This window comes from Bubalus bubalis, chromosome 24 (genome assembly GCF_019923935.1).
Source record: "Bubalus bubalis isolate 160015118507 breed Murrah chromosome 24, NDDB_SH_1, whole genome shotgun sequence".
Taxonomy (NCBI): Eukaryota; Metazoa; Chordata; class Mammalia; order Artiodactyla; family Bovidae; genus Bubalus; species Bubalus bubalis.
In genome coordinates this window covers 28,343,055-28,359,879 of record NC_059180.1, presented here as the reverse complement: position 1 = coordinate 28,359,879, position 16,825 = coordinate 28,343,055, and the positions used below count along the sequence as shown (strand labels likewise).

The following is a 16,825-nucleotide window of genomic DNA, read 5'->3' as shown; positions in this document are numbered from 1 at the left end:
CATAGTTTCCTGACCCTTGGGAGTCGAACCCTTGCCCCCTGCATTGGAAGCTCGGAATCTTAACCACTGGACTGCTAGGAAAGTCCTGTCAACATCACAGTTTTAGAATATTTTCACCTACAAAGAAACCCTGTACTCTTCAGCAGTCATTATCTTCACCTATTCTCCCTTGCCCCCAGCCTTAAGCAACAACAAACCTACTTTATTTCTCTATAGATTTGCTATGGATAGTGTTTTCTCTGTAGATATAGATTCTGCTGCTAAGTCACTTCAGTCGTGTCCGACTCTGTGCGACCCCATAGACGGCAGCCCACCAGGCTCTGCCGTCCCTGGGATTCTCCAGGCAAGAACACTGGAGTGGTTGCCATTTCCTTCTCCAATGCATGAAAGTGAAATGTGAAAGTGAAGTTGCTTAGTTGTGTCTGACTCTTAGTGACTCCATGGACTGCAGCCTACCAGGCTCCTCCATCCATGGAATAGATTCTAGACAACTTATATAAATGGCATTATATAATTTACGGTGTATTATAGCTGCTTTCTTCACTTAGCATAATGTTTTCCAGATTTATCCATGTTGCAGCATGTATCAGTGCTTCCTCCCTTTTTATTGCCAAATATCATTCCACCTGCAGGAATATACCACATTTTATTGATCATTCATCAGTTGATGGACATTTGGGTTGTTTTCACTGTTTTGGGCTATTGTAAATAATGCTGCTGTGAACATTTTTTCAAACAAGACTTTTAAAAAATAATTTTATTCATTCATTTACTTTTGGCTGTGCTGGGTCTTCATTGCTTTGCAGGCTTTTTTCTAGTTGCGGCAAGCGGGGGCTACTCTCCAGCTGTGGTGCATGGGCTCTCATTGCGGGGCTTCCCTCGTTGAGAAGCTCGGGCTTTAGGTGCACCGGCTTCAGTAGTCGTGGCTCCTGGGCTGAGTCGTGGCTCCTGGGCTCTAGAGCACAGGCTCAGTTGTTGCAGCTCCTGGGCTTAGCATATGGGAGATCTTCCCTAATCAGGGATCGAACCTGTGTCTCCTACATTGACAGATGGATTCTTTACCCCTGGACCACCAGAAAAGGCCTCAAACAAGTTTTTGTATGGATGTATCTTTCACTTCTCGTGGGTCTATACTCAGGAGTGGAATTGCTGGGTCATGTGATAACTGTGTTCACCCTTCTGAGAAACTGCCAGACTGTCTTCCAAAGTGGCTGCACCATTGTACATACCCACCAACAACATATGAGGGTTCCAGTTTCTCCACTCAAGTGTCGTTTTGATAGGTTTCTGCCTTGGGCTTGGACACTTCACCTGGTAAATACCCAAGATATCAGGCGGAGAAGGCAATGGCACCCCACTCCAGTACTCTTGCCTGGAAAATCCCATGGATGGAGGGGCCTGGTAGGCTGCAGTCCATGGGGTCACGAAGAGTCGGATACGACTGAGTGACTTCCCTTTCACTTTTCACTTTCATGCACTGGAGAAGGAAATGGCAACCTACTCCAGTGTTCTTGCCTGGAGAACCCCAGGGACGGAGGAGCCTGGTGGGCTGCCGTCTATGGGGTCGCACAGAGTCGGACACGACTGAAGCGACTTAGCAGCAGCAGCAGCAGCAGCAAGATATCAGGGCTCAAAACATCAGCCAGCACAATGCAATAATAATAACAATAACAACAACGTTGTACTATCATCACAACAATATCATGGGTTAGATAATGTCATTAGAATTTTAAAGATGAAGAAAGTGAAGCTTAGAGAGATTGTGACATGTCACACAGGATCACACAGCTGGCAGGTGGCTGAGCCAGGGCTTGAACTGAGATCCTCCAGATTTCAAAGCCTGTATTTTTGAAAACCATGCTATTCTGATAAGCTCAATGTCATGAACATTTGAAACTGTCAACATGCTGGATAAAGTATCAAATTATCAGGATGATATTACATTATTTTCTCTTTCAATCAACCTAAATGACAGTTGTAGAAGTATGCTGCATTGCCCCTGCTGCCCTGGCTCTTTGTAATCATCTAGCATCCCTCTGAGTCTTTGGCATTCCCAGCAGAGCAAGGCACAGAGCCAGGATGAGAAGCCAGGGCTGGAATAGCCATTTAATTCCATGCAGATGGTCACTTCAGCCAGTTATTGAACTTGAAGCATTATCACCCTGAACTAATGCAAACAGACAGGCTTCTAGGCACCGCTGTGGCACGGATGGTTTTGTCCTCTAAGATTACAGAACTGCATTACTCACACAGTCTTAGGAACGGAATTTATTCCTTTTTGAATGATAAAATGCACAGTATGAGTTTTCTGAATTTTCCAACTGCCTATACACTAACTGAGTGTATGGTGGTTGGAAAATTCAGAAAATTAAGAAGGAAGACATCTCCCACAAATCTCAACTCTTAGAAACAACCCCTGTTAACATTTTCATGCATTTATTCCTTGTCTTTTTATTTTTCATGAATTAGAAACATAGTGATTTTCCCCCCTGATTATAAAAGTAATACATATATCTTGTAGGGATATTGGAGAATTCAAAGAAAACATTATTACCTGGATGTTCATAGGTAGTATCAACAATTTAGCATATGTCATTTCAGTGTTTTATTGGATACATGTGTATATGAACACATTAAAAAATTGGGATCAAAGCACTTGTTTCATTTTATTTCTACCATTTTTATGAAATACTAGTATGATCAAGATCACAGTGTACACTTAGCCTTAACCAAAGATCAAGAATAACAGTGTATCCTTTCTACTACAATTTGCATTCTACTTTTCCTCTGATGCTCTGATTAACATTGTGTTATAATGGTTTTTTGCCATGACATTTCAAACTCTCTGTGAATATCATTTTTTAAGGTATGCCATGATCCATTGCATGCATTCCATAATTTATTTAGCCATGCCTTTGTGTAGGATATTAGACTTGTCCTAGTTTTCCCACATTTTACATAAATTGTAAGAAATATCTTATTGGTACGTATTTTTTGTTGCTGTTGTTGTTCAGTCACTCAGTTGTTTCATACTCTTTGTGACCTCATGGACTGCAGCACGCCAGGCTTCTCTGTCCTTCATCATCTCCCAGAGCTTGCTCAAACTCATGTCCATTGAGTCGGTGATGCCATCCAACCATCTCATTCTCTGTCATCTCCTTCTCCTCCTGCCTTCAATCTTTCCCAGCATCAGGGTCTTTTCCAAAGAGCTGGCTCTTCACATCAGGTGGCCAAAGTATTGGAGCTTCAACTTCAGCATTAGTCCTTCCAATGAGAATTCAGTGTTTATTTCCTTTAGGATTGACTGGTTTGATCTCCTTTCAGTCCAAGAGACTCTCAAGAGTCTTCTTCAACACCACAGTTCAAAAGCATCCATTCTTCGGTACTCAGCTTTCTTTATGGTCCAACTCTCACGACCATACATGACTACTGGAAAAATCATATATTTCTTAGGTTAGATTCTCAGGGGTTGAATTATTGAGTCCAATAGGTCTGGCTAGCTTTTCTTTTCTTCTTGTTGTTTTTTAAAAAATCATGAACTATTTCAACCTACAGAAGAGTAAAGAGCATAACATGACAAAGTTCCCCAAAACTTTTATTTAGTTTTTTGTATTAAGTTATAATTTTCACACAGTAAAGGGCATATATCTTAAATGTCATCTCTTCCCCCTGCCCCAAGTCTATGTATTCATACACACGTCACAGTACATCATCAACCAGATGATACATTTCTAACGTTTCAATAAGCTCCCCCTCATTTCCCATTCAGTACCACCCCAAAAGTAAGCACTATTGTGACATTTATCACTGTAGATAAGTTTCACCTGTTCCTGAACTTTATAGGAATGGAATCATTTAGTATGAATTCTTCTGCATCTGACTTCTTTTTTTTAATGTTAAGCCTGTAAGATTCATCCATTTTGTTGGCAGTAGTTAGGTCAAAGTGGTTGACCTTTCGGAGAAGGAGCTGGCACCCCACTCCAGTACTCTTGCCTGGCAAATCCCATGGATGGAGGAGCCTGGTGGGCTGCAGTCCATGGGGTCGAGAAGAGTGGCCACGACTAAGAGACTTCCCTTTCAGTTTTCACTTTCATGCATTGGAGAAGGCAATGGCAACCCACTCCAGTGTTCTTGCCTGGAGAATCCCAGGGACGGGGAGCCTGGTGGGCTGCCGTCTATGGGGTCACACAGCGTCGGACACAACTGAAGCGACTTCGCAGCAGCAGCAGCAGCAGCAGCAGTTTGACCTTTCCCACTGTTGTGGCTATAATCTCAAAAACAAAATATAAAGGTGTTAGTGACAATGTAGAGATGTAGGATCCCTCATACATTGCTGGTGGGAATGTAAAATAGTTTAACCACCATGGCAAACAGTTTGAAGGGTACTTAACAAGTTAAACATGCAATTTACCACATGGCACAGTAATTCCACTCTTCAGTATATACCCCAAAGAATTGAAAACAGATACCCGAACAGATACTTGTATACAAATGTTCATATGGATACTGTTCACAGTAGCCAAAAGGTGGAAAAACCTAAACATCCATCAGTGGATGAATGGATAAACAAATTAAGATATAGTCATACAATGATATAGTATTCAGCCTTGAAAAGGAGTGAAGCACTGATACTGGCTACAACTTGGATGAACCTCAAAAGTAGCAGGATAAGTAAAAGAAGCCAGATGCAAAAGGTCACACGTATGATGCTATGTGAAATACCCAGAAAAAGTAAGTTCATGCAAAAAGAAAGGACTGGTACTTTCAGAGACTGAAGGGAGTGGGGGAAGTGGGGAAGCTGCTTAAAGGACATGGTGGTTTCCTTAAAGGGCATTTGGTGTTTTATAACTAGATAGAGGTGGTGGTTATACCGCATTGTGAAGGTATAATACCTTGACTTGGTTGCTTTAAAACGGTTAATTTTATGTTTTGTGAATTTCACCTCAAAAACTTTTAACATAGTTAAATTATTAATATTTTTCTTTAAGGTTTGTGTTTTTGGGGGGGGGGAGTTTTAATATATTCTTCCATTGCAAAATAATCAAGGTATTCTACATTATAAATTTTAAAAATTTTGCTTTTCTCATTTAGGTCCTTAATCAACCTGGAATTTCTGTGTGTGTATGTGTGATGGGAAATAGAAAGTGAAAGTGTTAATCGCTCAGACGTGTTTGACTCTTTGTGACCCCATGGACAGTATTCTGCCAGGCTCCTCTGTCCATGGGATTCCCCATGCAAGAACACTGGAGTGGGCTGCCATTTCCTTCTCCAGGGGATCTTCCCCACCCAGGGATCCTACCCAGATCTCCTGCATTGCAGGCAGATTCTTTACAATCTGAGCCACCAGGGAAGAAATGTGATAGGAAACATAAAGGTGTGGTATTTATTTTAGTTTTCCATTTGTGTAGGCAAATATCTCAGCACCATTTATTGAATAGTTCATCCTTTTTGTACTGATTTGTAATGCCTCCTCTGTCATATATCAACTTTCCAAATACGTGCGGGTCCAAATGGGGGCTCTCAATTTTCTTATTAGGCCTTAAGACAGTAATTTAAGTTTAACTGGGACTTCCCTGATGGTCCAGTGGTTAAGAATTTGCCTGCCAATGCAGGGAACACGGGTTTAATCGCTGGTCCGGGAAGATTCCCACACGACACGGGACGACTAAGCCTGTGCACCACAACAAGAGAAGCCCACACAATGCTATTAGAGAGTAGCCCCTGCTCACTGCAGCTAGAGCAAGCCCGAGTGCAGCAACGGAGACCCAGCATAGCCAAATAAGTAAATTATTTTTTTAAAAAAAGGTTTAACTACCTGGGAATTAAGTGCTCCCTGTTTTATTTTCTTTGCCATTGCCTTGCCTATTCTTTGCCCTTCATTTTTTCACATAATTTTAGGGTCAGCTTGTCAAAGTTTATGTTTTATTTTTTACATTGTGATATTTATTAACAAAGATGGCCAGAAAAGGATGCAGCCACAATTACGAAGTGATAAGGATTAAAATAAAAGTTGCTTTCTATTATATTGTTCCTAGGGCATTGTAGTCAATCTAGAAGTTGAAGTTTATTTTAAAATCCTATTCCTATTGAGATTTCAACCGAATGGCATGGAAGAGAATTGTCATCTCTTTCATACCTCATCTTTTGTAACCTTGAACATGGCATACCTATCCCTTCATTTCTTTTCAGTTCATTTTTATTTTGCTTAACAGTACCGGATAAAAAGTTAATTAATTGTCCCTTGTGACATGAAATAGTAATTTTCTTCTCAATGATTTTTTTTGCATTATGATTATATTTTAAGGTTGATTAATAATTATAGAAAACGACTACGCTTTCATGTTTGTCCTGTGTCCCCCAAACCTGCTGTTATTCATTTTAATAGATTATTTGTGGATTTTCTTGGATTTTTATATAGATAATTATACTGTCTGAAAAAGCAGCTTTGTTTCCTGTTTCAGTTCTTATACCTCATTTATTTTCTTATTTTGTGCCAAGCTAGGACCTCTCAGAAGTGGGGATTATCAGCATCCTTCTTTTGACCTTAATAAGGATGCTATTAGAGGTTCAACAGTAATTGTGATGGTTGCTATTAATTTATGATAATTACTTTTTAGAAACTTAAGGAAATGGTCTTCTAGTCTTCATTTGCTAAGCACAAGAACAAGCATGTGACTGCTAATTTTTCAGATACTTTTTCTATATTCATTCAGATGATCAAACAGCTTTCTCCTTTGATCTGTTAATATGATATATCATATCAATAGATCTTTTCTATCAGGTCATTACTCCATTTTGGGAATAAACCCTATTTGTTCATGATGTATTTTATTTAGAATTCTTGTAGCTAGGTGAGATCACTTTGGGATTTTTTAGCATAGCATCTTAATCTGGCTTTAATATCAAGGTCATACTGTCCTCATAAGATGAGCTCTGAAACAATTTTTATAAAATAAGGATGATCTGTTATTTGGTAAAACTCACCAGTAAATGATTTGACCCTGTTGCCTTTGTGAGACTGAGGAGAAAAACTAATTTCTACATTAACAATTCAGGTTATCGGTTATCAGTGGTTATCGGTTTGCGTTTGTATTTCCTAACTGCACTTTGATGGTTTACTTTTTGAGAGAGAATTTATTGGACTGTGTCGGGTCTTAGTTGTCTCACGTGGATCTTTCGTTGCCACGCACGGACTCTCTAGTTGTGGTGCCCAGGCTTCAGTAGTCGTGGCACATGGGCTGAGTTGCCCCATGGAATGTGGGATCTTAGTTCCCTGAGCAGGGGTTGAAGCCCGGCCCTCAGCAGTGAATCCATGGAGTCCTAACCACTGGACTGCTGGGGAATACCTGAGAATCACCCATTTCCACTAAGTTTTCAAAATCTCCCTGTATTCGTATTATACATCTCTTTACTTCTTATTACTCATGAGTGCTTTGTTTGATGAGTCTCAGATGGTTTACCTTCTTTAATAGTTCTTTCCCCCAAAGGAATCAACTTTTCAGTTAGACATCCTCTCTACTACTCCTTGATTTTCTACTAGGTTGGTACAAAAGCAATTGTGGTTTTGGATGGTGAATTTTAAATCATTATAACTAGGCTCAAACACATCTTTATTAATCAAAATGGATATCATTACAATCAACACATTTTTGCCAATGAGAAATAAATTTGTCCATTCCTGTAGCATAAAAATCTGTGCTTTGGGATTCGAAGAACTCTTGGGAAACATTTTCTGCCTCTGGTTGGTTGTGGAAGCATTTTCCCTGCTAAAAGTTGTTGAGATGGTTGAAGAACTTGCAGTTGGTTTGCAAGGGCTCAGGTGAATACGACGGATGAGGCAACACTTTATAGCCCAATTTGTTCAACTTTTGAAGCGTTGGTAGTGCGATGTGTGGTCGGGCATTGTCATGGGGAAGAATTGGGCCCTTTCTGTTGACTGATGTCAGGTGCAGATGTTGCAGTTTTGGGTGCATCTCATCAATTTGCTGAGCATACTCCTCACATGTAATCGTTTCACTGGGATTCAGAAAGCTGCAGTGGATCAGACAGGCAGCAGACCACCAAACAGTGACCATGAACTTTTTTTGGTGTGTTTGGCTTTGAGGAGTGCTTTGGAACTTCTTCTTGGTCCAACCACTGAGCTGGTCATTGCTGGTTGTTGTATAAAATTCACTTTTCGCTGCACGTCCAATCTGATCAAGAAATGGTTTATTGTTATTACGTAGAATAAGAAAAGACAACACTTCAAAATGATTTTTTTTTTATTTGAGGTCAGCTCATGAGGCACCCACTCGAGTTTTTTCACCTTTCCAATTTGCTCCAAATGCCAAAAGACCATAGAATGGTCCACACTGAGTTCTTCAGCAATTTCTCTTGTAGTTGTAAGAGGATGAGCTTTGATGATCCTCTCAATTGATCACTGCAACTTCCGAGGGCTTCTTCAAGGCTCTTGTCTCTTTTGCAAAACTTGAACCACCGTAGCACTGTACGTTAGCCATTCCTGGGCCAAAGGTGTTACTGATGTTGCGACTTGTCTCCATTGCTTTACGTATGACCCATTTTGAACTTGAATAAGAAAATCGCTCCACTTTGCTTTGTGTCTAACATCATTTCCCTAGTCTAAAATAAATAAAAAATAGACAGGTAATAAGTCATTAGCAAAAAAAAAAGCTAGAAATGCATATTAAAATAATGTATAATATAACCACATTTATTTAAGAATGTTTTCCAATATCAAACAGTGAAATTCAACAATGCAAAACTACAATTACTTTCGCACGAAAGTAATATTTTCCTTAATTTATGTTTTTATCATTATTATTTTTTCTACTCGACTTAGGTTTTATCTGTTCTTTTTTCTTATAGTCTTTGCAGTTTAACATTTAACCATTTAAAAAAATTTATTTATTTTTTTATTGAAGAATAATTGCTTTACAGAATTTTGTTTTCTGTCAAACCTCAACATGAATCAGCCATAGGTATATCCCCTCCCTTCTGAACCTCTCTCCCACCTCCCTCCCCATCCTACCCCTCTAGGTTGTTACAGAGCCCCTGTTTGAGTTTCCTGAGCCATATAGAAAATTCCTGTTGGCTATCTATTTTATATATGGTAATGCATGTTTCCATCTTACTCTTTCCATACATCTCACCCTTTCCTCCCCTCTCCCCATGTCCATGTCTATTCCCTATGTCTGTTTCTCCATTGCTGCCCCGTAGATAAATTCTTCAGTACCATTTTTCTGGGTTCCATATATATGCTTTAGAATATGATATTTATCTTTCTCTTTCTGACTCACTTAACTCTGTATTAGGTTTTAGGTTCATCCACATCATTAGAACTGACTCAAATGCTTTCCTTTTTATGGCTGAATAATATTCCATTGTGTGTATGTACCACAACTTCTTTATCCATTCATCTGTCGATGCACATCTAACATTTAACCATTTTTTAAAACCAGTTCAACCAATTTTAAACATATAAACTCAGTGGTATTAACTATTTTCACATTGTTGTGCATCACCCCCATTCTTTTTAATTTAATTTATAACTCTTTTCATCTGTAATACTGCAAATCTATACCCAATAAATAAAACACCCCATTCTTCCCTCCTCCCAGCCTCTGGCAACTTCTATTTTACTTTCTGTTCCAGTGATTTAGACTACCCTAGGCACCTAACATAAATGGAATCATACAGTGCTTTTCTTTCTTTGACTGGCTTATTTTACTTAGCATTATATCCTCAAGTTTCATCCATGTTGTAGCCTATTACAGAATTCCTTTCCTTTTTAAAGGCTGAATAGTATTCCACTGTATGGAAAAGCCATGTTTTGCTTACCTATTCATCCTAACCCATTTATTTTTAGTCTTACATTTTTAAATGCATGCATTTAAGGCTATACATGTACTTACATCAAAACTTACAAGTTTTGATATGTGATACTCTCATGCTTATCCAGGTCTAAATATTTTATGATTTTTATTGTTATTTCCTTTTTCTCTCATGAGCTATTTAGAAGTTCTTTCATTGATTATAAATTTTTAATGACTCTTGTTACCAGTTGATAAATCATTTTCTTAAAAGGCTGGGCCTCTTCATTCCTCCATGAGCCATGTGGATCCCAAAAATCACCCCCTATTATATCTTAAAAATAAGAACAAACAATAGATAATCAACCTGTGTCCTATAGGTCTTCCCTCTTCCCCATACAAAGCTACATACCTGTGCAGTTAAGAAGGTCAGGACAATCAAGGGGCTAAGTCTAGATTCAAGTGCTGACCAGACCACTTGGTAAGTGTGGGAATTTGGGCAAATAAATTAATCTTTCTGCATCTCAGTTTCATCTTCTATAAAACAAAGCTAACAAAACAGTATCTGTTTCACAGAGTTATTGGGGAGTGTTCAGCACTTAGCCATCATTCAATAAATATTACTATTTAAAAAATCCATCTAGCTGTGGATTTTACTTTGTACTTTTAATGCTGCCATGCTAATATCAACCCCTGGGTTTCTGGGCAGTAAAGACCCATGTTCTAAATAGCTTTGTTATACTGATGTCCAAAATATTTTTATGCCTCTCAAGTTCATGCAAACACCTACAGGGTGGACACAGGCACTGGGAGAGAAGACTGTCCCATTTTACATTCAAATTCAAAATGCACATAAATGCAAACTACAGAGGTTCTCACAGGCACAGAACACACAGATCCAGGTCCACACTCACGCTTCCGCGCACTCGCCACAAAGATGGATCCATCGCCCACAGATAGAAATGCTCTCACAAATCCCACTCAAAGCCTAGCAGCACTCTGACATATCACAAGCCACTCGCAGCGCCAGCCCCATGCAAAGCATCGCCACCTGCTCCAGTAGGGGGCTGCTGCCTTGTTTTTACTTCCTTTAGGTTGGTTCTATTTTAGTTGTTGTTTTTGTTGTTCTTCGAGTTATTATCTGCCCCCTTTTCTGTCTACCCAGCCCCCAAGCTCCCCTCCCAAGCCTCCACTGCGCATGCGCCCTCATCCTTTCCACGCCCCCCTCCCCGGGTACCAGTCGGCGCTCCTCGGCTTTGGCGGCGGAAGAGATGGAACCGCGTCACGAGCGCCCGGCCCCTTAAAACGCTGCTGGCTGGAGCCGCCTCCCTCCCTGCAGCCCGCGGCAGGGATGGAGTAGAGGGAGACCGGTCGACCTGCCCGCGGGGATCAGCGATGGAGTTGAAGCAATCTTTGTCCGTCCATCTGGAAGCGGAGAAGCCTCTGAGGCGCTATGGGGCGGTGGAGGAGACGGCGTGGAAAGCGGAGGGACTGGGGAGAAGTGAGTAGTCGGGCGGGGTGGGTGGGACAGTTGGGGATCGGTGCGCCGGAGCCGGTGGTCGCAGGAGCGCCGGGTTGGTAGGGAGCGGACCGAGGGGAGCGCCCCCGCAGCGGGGCTTTAGTCGCTGGAGCGGGAATGCGCAGCGCTGCGACGCTGTCTCCCGCGAACAAAAGGGGGACCCTCCGGACTGGGTTTCTCCGGGAGGCTCGGAAATCTCCAGGCAGCTGAGCCGGGAGCGTGGGGTGGACGCGGGAGTCACCGGATCCAAGCTCGCAGCTGGTTTTGGAAAGTAGGGTCTTTCCCACCAGCCGAGCGAGGAAGGTCTTTTCTCCGCCCGGGATGCGCTAAGGCGGGCTGGAGCCTTGGACCATCCTGGAAAGCGCCCACGGACCCGGAGAGGGGGGAGTGTCCTCTGGGTTTCTGCTTTTGCTTCTCCGTCGGCGCGAGGTTCAGGGCACACCTGAAATTCCCAGCGTTTCTTTCCCCTGCTTTCTCCAGGGTCGCGAGTGGGAGGGAAAGGGTTAGGGGAGGGTTAACCCTGTGCACGCCCTTCCCCTTTCTCTCTGGACTCAGAATCTTTCTGCTTTGGGTGCAGTCCTAGAAGGCAGTTCGGAAACGGACCGATTGTAAATATTTGCTGCTTCTCTCTACGGTATTTTGGGGTCAACAGCATTAACAAATAAACTAAGGATTTTTGTGTTTAATGAATAGGATGCTGTAGTTGAAACTCTTGCCCTTAAAGTATAGAGGCAGCTGCAGGGGCCCTAGGGTCACTAGCCCTCCCCGCAAATCCGGGCGCTTCATGGTGTCCCTACCCTTGTACTTCATCCTTGGGGCTGGGAAAGGCCCTCTCGCCCTTCTCAAGGACCCTCGGCTTGCTGCCGTGGCGCTGAGCAGTGTTGGATCAAAATATTGTGAATATGCTCTTTTCCTGTCTTCACCTGGTAGAAGACTCTGTGTGTGTGTGTTTGTGTGTGTGTTTTCTCCATAGCTGTAATTACAGATTTAGAAGATCTTTTTAGAATGGCTCAACTGTACTCTGGTTTTCATGGGTTCAAATAGAAATCACAACCAATGTCATAGTTCTCCACCTGAAACTGGGAGAGTGTCCAGCCTCTCTCCTTTTCTTTCTTCTTTTAAAAATCTGGGTTCTTCCTCTGGTTTCATCCTTTTAAAACCCTGTGGCTTTGGTACTTTAGCATAACAGCAGAGCTGAGGGTCTCTGGTCTCCCTGCAAGCTCCACATAATACCCACAATGGCTGCCTTTTGTTGATGGATTGCCATGTATTAGGTCTTGCCTGTGCTAAGAACTTTAAATCCATCCTCTCATTCAATCCGCATAACAGCCTCCTTAAGAGGAATATTATGACTTATGACTCCCCTTACACAGAGGGAAAAACTGGGGCTTGCTTAGGTAATGGGATTTAAGTGGCAGAGTCAAGATTTGAACTCAGGTTTGTTGGGCCCCTGAGCCCCTCTCTGCTTTTTACAAAAGGTATTTTGCTATCAGGTTTCCAGGAAGCTTTGTAAATCTGTTGAGAGAGTCTCAGAACACATTCAGTGATTTTTCTTTTTTTTTTTTTCCCTCCACCCCCACCCTAGCCTGGGCCAGTGGCATGCAGACTCTTGGTTCCCAGACCAGGGATCAAACCTATGCCCCCTGCATTGGAAGCTCAGAGTCTTAACCACTGGACCACCAGGGAAGTCCCATATTTCGTGCTTTTAGAAGTATGTGGCAGCCTGTTGGTTATGATGGCCTTGAAAGAAAATTTGGATCTGTGCAGAAAAGAAGCCCTGGGTTTGAATCCTGGCTCTGCCCCTTTGCTGGCTATATGACTGAATTTGTGACTAGTCACATCTTTTAAGCCTCTCTCTGCCTCCCTTTTCTGAAATGGAGATGCTAATAGAATCTACCTTGTAGCTTAATTGTGACCATTCAGTAAGATGATATAGAGTTCAAGGTAAGTGCAAAATATATTAGCTGCTTCCATTATTTTATTACTACATCTGTGGTAAGAACCTGCTTCTATCCTTTGCAAAGAATTATATAAAGCAACACTGAACTAAAATTACAATGTTGGCCAGGTCCCTGATAATTCTCTTATGGTTTTTTACTTTCTCACCATTTTATTAGGAAAAGTTTTAAGCATACAGGAAAATTACAATGGAAACTTGGTAGCATTTTCACTCCTGAAATTTTTGTACTTCTCAGTCATAGACTGCAAACTGTCAAAGGCTTGGCCAAAAGACTTTCTCATCCTCTCTCTTCCAAACCGTTGAAGATTCTGACTCTTTTCTCATTCAAATGCAGGACCACAGTTTCTGATCTGCTTTTGGTGTTGATCCCCAAATCATTTTTTTTCCATTCTAACTTAGTCAAATCCAAAAGCTTCTTAAAGCACTGATCCAGATTTTCACTTTTGAATCTTAAATTTGGGATTGTTTGCAGGTTTTGATCTCTAGACTCTCGTCTGTGGCCTTTCTTTTTATTATTAAAGTGGCTTTTTAATTTTTTTTTGATGCTATATCAACTCCTAAGGGATCTATGCATCCATCCTGTAACATCTGAGGCCTCCATTAATTTATTAACGAAGTGTGAAAATTAGTAAAATTGATTCTTTGGCATAACAATTGCCAAATCAACGTTGTTATGCACGAAATGCTGGAGAAGAAAGAGAGGCCCATTAAAAAGAAGATATGCTCTGTTTAACTTTTACACATATTTAAACACTTTATGTTAAACATGGAGTACAAGCATGCTAAGTTGCTTCAGTCCTGTCCCACTCTTTGTGAACCCGTGGACTCTAGCCCTCTAGCATCCTCTGTCCATGGGATTCTCTAGGCAAGAATACTGGAGCGGATTGCCATGCATGCCCTACTCCAGTCTTCCCGACCCAGGGATCGAACCTGTGTCTCTTACGTCTCCTGCTTTGGTGTAGGTGTTACTTAAAAAAACTTGAAAAAGGATGGAAAAAATTGCAAAACTGGTCATTTTCAGTTAGGGCTGTATTAATTGTTGTCTTTACTGTTGGTTGTTGTGGTTGTTTAGTCGCTAAGTCATGTCTGACTCTTTGCGACCCCATGGACTGTAGCCTTCCAGGCCCCTCTGTCCATGTGATTTCCCAGGCAAGAATATTGAAGTAGGTTGCCATGTCCTCCTCCAGGAGATCTTCCTGACCCAGGGATCCAACCCCACATCCCCTGCATTGGCAGGTGGGTTCTTTACCACTGAGCCCTAGAGGAAGCCCATTGGTACTGTAAGCTATAGTTTTTCGGTAGAAGATATGTATAGTACAGTAAGCAAGAGTCAAATGACATGGGTCCAAACCAGCTCTGACACTTTGTCTCTTTGTCACCCAGGGACAATGGCTGAACCATTCTGTGAGTCATCTGTCTCATCTATAAAATGGAAATGTGTTGGTTTGAACCCTTGGGAATTTCCTGGGTGAAATCTGAAACTGGCCCTTTACACAGAGGGCAAATGGAGGCCAAAGAAACAGGTGGCCATTCCAGATTGGTAGGAGGCAGGTATAATAACAAGGAAACTTATACATGAAATTTGTCTTGGGCGCTGCAAAATAGTAGATCATTGTACCCACCTTCCAGATTCTCAAGAGTTTATATAGAAGCCTTAATGGGGTTCAGTCATGTGTCCAGATGGTGCCAACAACACCCTACTGTCTCAAAGCCACATCCTTGAACTGGCTCCTTGAACGAGAAGAGTGGGCAGAGTGAACATTTTGAGGCTAGAAGAGGACTGAGTAATATTCCATTGTACATATGTACTGCATCTTCTTTATACATTCATCTGTTGATAGACATTTAGGTTGCTTCCATGTCCTGGCTATTATAAATAGTGCTGCATAAGATAAGATATAGTACATATCTACAATGGAATATTACTCAGCCATAAAAAGGGAATGAAATTGTGTCATTTGTAGTGATGTGGACAGACCTAGAGTCTGTCATACAGAGCAAAACCAGTTAGAGAAAAATACATTCACATATATATGAAATCTAGTAAAAGGGTACAGATGAACCTATTTGCAGGGAAGGAATACAGACATGTGGACACAAGGGGAGAAGCGGGGGATGGGATGAATTGGGAGATTGGAATTGACATATATACACTCGTGTTCAGTCGCTTCAGTCATGTCTGACTCTTTGCAACCCCGTGGACTTCAGTCCACCTGGCTCCTGTGTCCATGGAATTTTTCAGGCAGGGATACTATAGTGGATTGCCATTTCCTTCTTCAGGGGATCTTCCCAACCCAGGGATCGAAGGTATGTCTCCTGCATTGGCAGGTGGATTCTTTACCACTGAGTCATCACCAAAGTCATATATATACACTTGTTGTTCAGTTGCTGAGTCATGTCCAGCTCTTTTCGACCCCAAGGACTGCAATACCTCTGGCTTCCCTGTCCTTCACTATCTCTTGGAGTTTGCTTAAACTCATGTCAATTGAGTCAGTGATGCCATCCAACCTTCTCATCCTCTGTCTCCCCTTCTCATGCCCTCAATCCTTCCCAGCATCAGGGTCTTTTCCAGTAAGTCAGCTCTTCGTATCAGGTGGCCAAAGTTTTGGAGCTTCAACTTCAGCATCAGTCCCTCCAATGAATATTCAGGATTGATTTCCTTTAGGATTGACTGGCTTGATCTTGCTGTCCAAGGGACTCTGAAGAGTCTTCTGCAGCACCACAGTTGGAAAGTATCCATTCTTTGGTGGTTAGCCTTCTTTATGGTCTAACTCGCACATCCGTGCATTACTATTGGAAAAACCATAGCTTTGACTAGATGGACCTATGTCAGCAAAGTGATGTCTCTGCTTTTTATTATGCTGTTACATGTCTATGTTTGTCATAGCTTTTCTTCCAAGGAGCAAGTTTCTTTTAATTTCGTGGCTGCAGTCAGAGTCTGCAGTGGTTTTGGAGCCCAGGAAAATAAAGTCTGTCACTCTTTTCATTTTTTCTCATTTGCCACAAAGTGATGGGACTGGATGCCTTTTGAATGTTGAATTTTAAGCCAACTTTTTCACTCTTTTACCTTCATCAAGAGACTCTAGTTCCTCTTCGCTTTCTGCCATAAGGATGGTATCATTTACATATATGAGGTTGTTGATTTTTTTATTTTTTAAGGACAGGAGATGGGTGAGGAGCCTCTGGTTACTCTGTCTAGCCAGAGAGTCATCTGATAGTCACATACGCTGAATGACTTCATCCAACAGGATAATAGGGACCACTTTAGGCTGTTGGGAGGATTAAATGAGATACTGTGTGTAATGCATTTAACACAGTGCTTGGCACACAATCAGCAGCCAGTCTGTCATAATGGGATTTCAGTGACTGGCACCCATCAGCACTGGTGGAGACGATTCCAGCCTGCTGGTCTGTTTTTCCTTGCGTCCTTTTCTTTGTAAATTCCAGGTGATGCTTGTGTAGATACCGCTGTCTTCCTCACTGGAAGATGTAGGAAATGGCTTTCACACCCTTGGAAATCACCTAGTATTTTCTCTT

At 41.7% G+C, this 16,825-nt stretch overlaps 1 protein-coding gene and 1 long non-coding RNA gene across 3 annotated transcripts in view; one reads left to right on the top strand and one right to left on the bottom strand.

Annotated features, from left to right (window-relative positions):
* Positions 1 to 5,698: 5,698 nt before the first annotated feature.
* LOC123331540 lies at positions 5,699 to 11,006 on the bottom strand. Of its 2 annotated transcripts, none has more exons than XR_006548227.2 (3): positions 10,861 to 11,006; positions 9,912 to 10,143; positions 5,699 to 8,619 (listed from the first exon to the last, which is right to left on the bottom strand). It is a non-coding gene; the product is annotated as an uncharacterized LOC123331540 (long non-coding RNA). The 2 variants fall into 2 exon arrangements; XR_006548226.2 differs by having other exon boundaries at positions 9,924 to 10,143; positions 10,861 to 11,005.
* Positions 11,007 to 11,056: 50 nt separating this feature from the next.
* BMERB1 (bMERB domain containing 1) overlaps positions 11,057 to 16,825 on the top strand; it is a 144,434-nt gene continuing 138,665 nt past the window's right edge. The window contains exon 1 of the mRNA XM_006050080.4: positions 11,057 to 11,310. Coding sequence (XP_006050142.1) covers positions 11,205 to 11,310 — 106 coding nt within the window. The 5' untranslated portion in view covers positions 11,057 to 11,204. The remainder of the gene's footprint in view (positions 11,311 to 16,825) is intronic.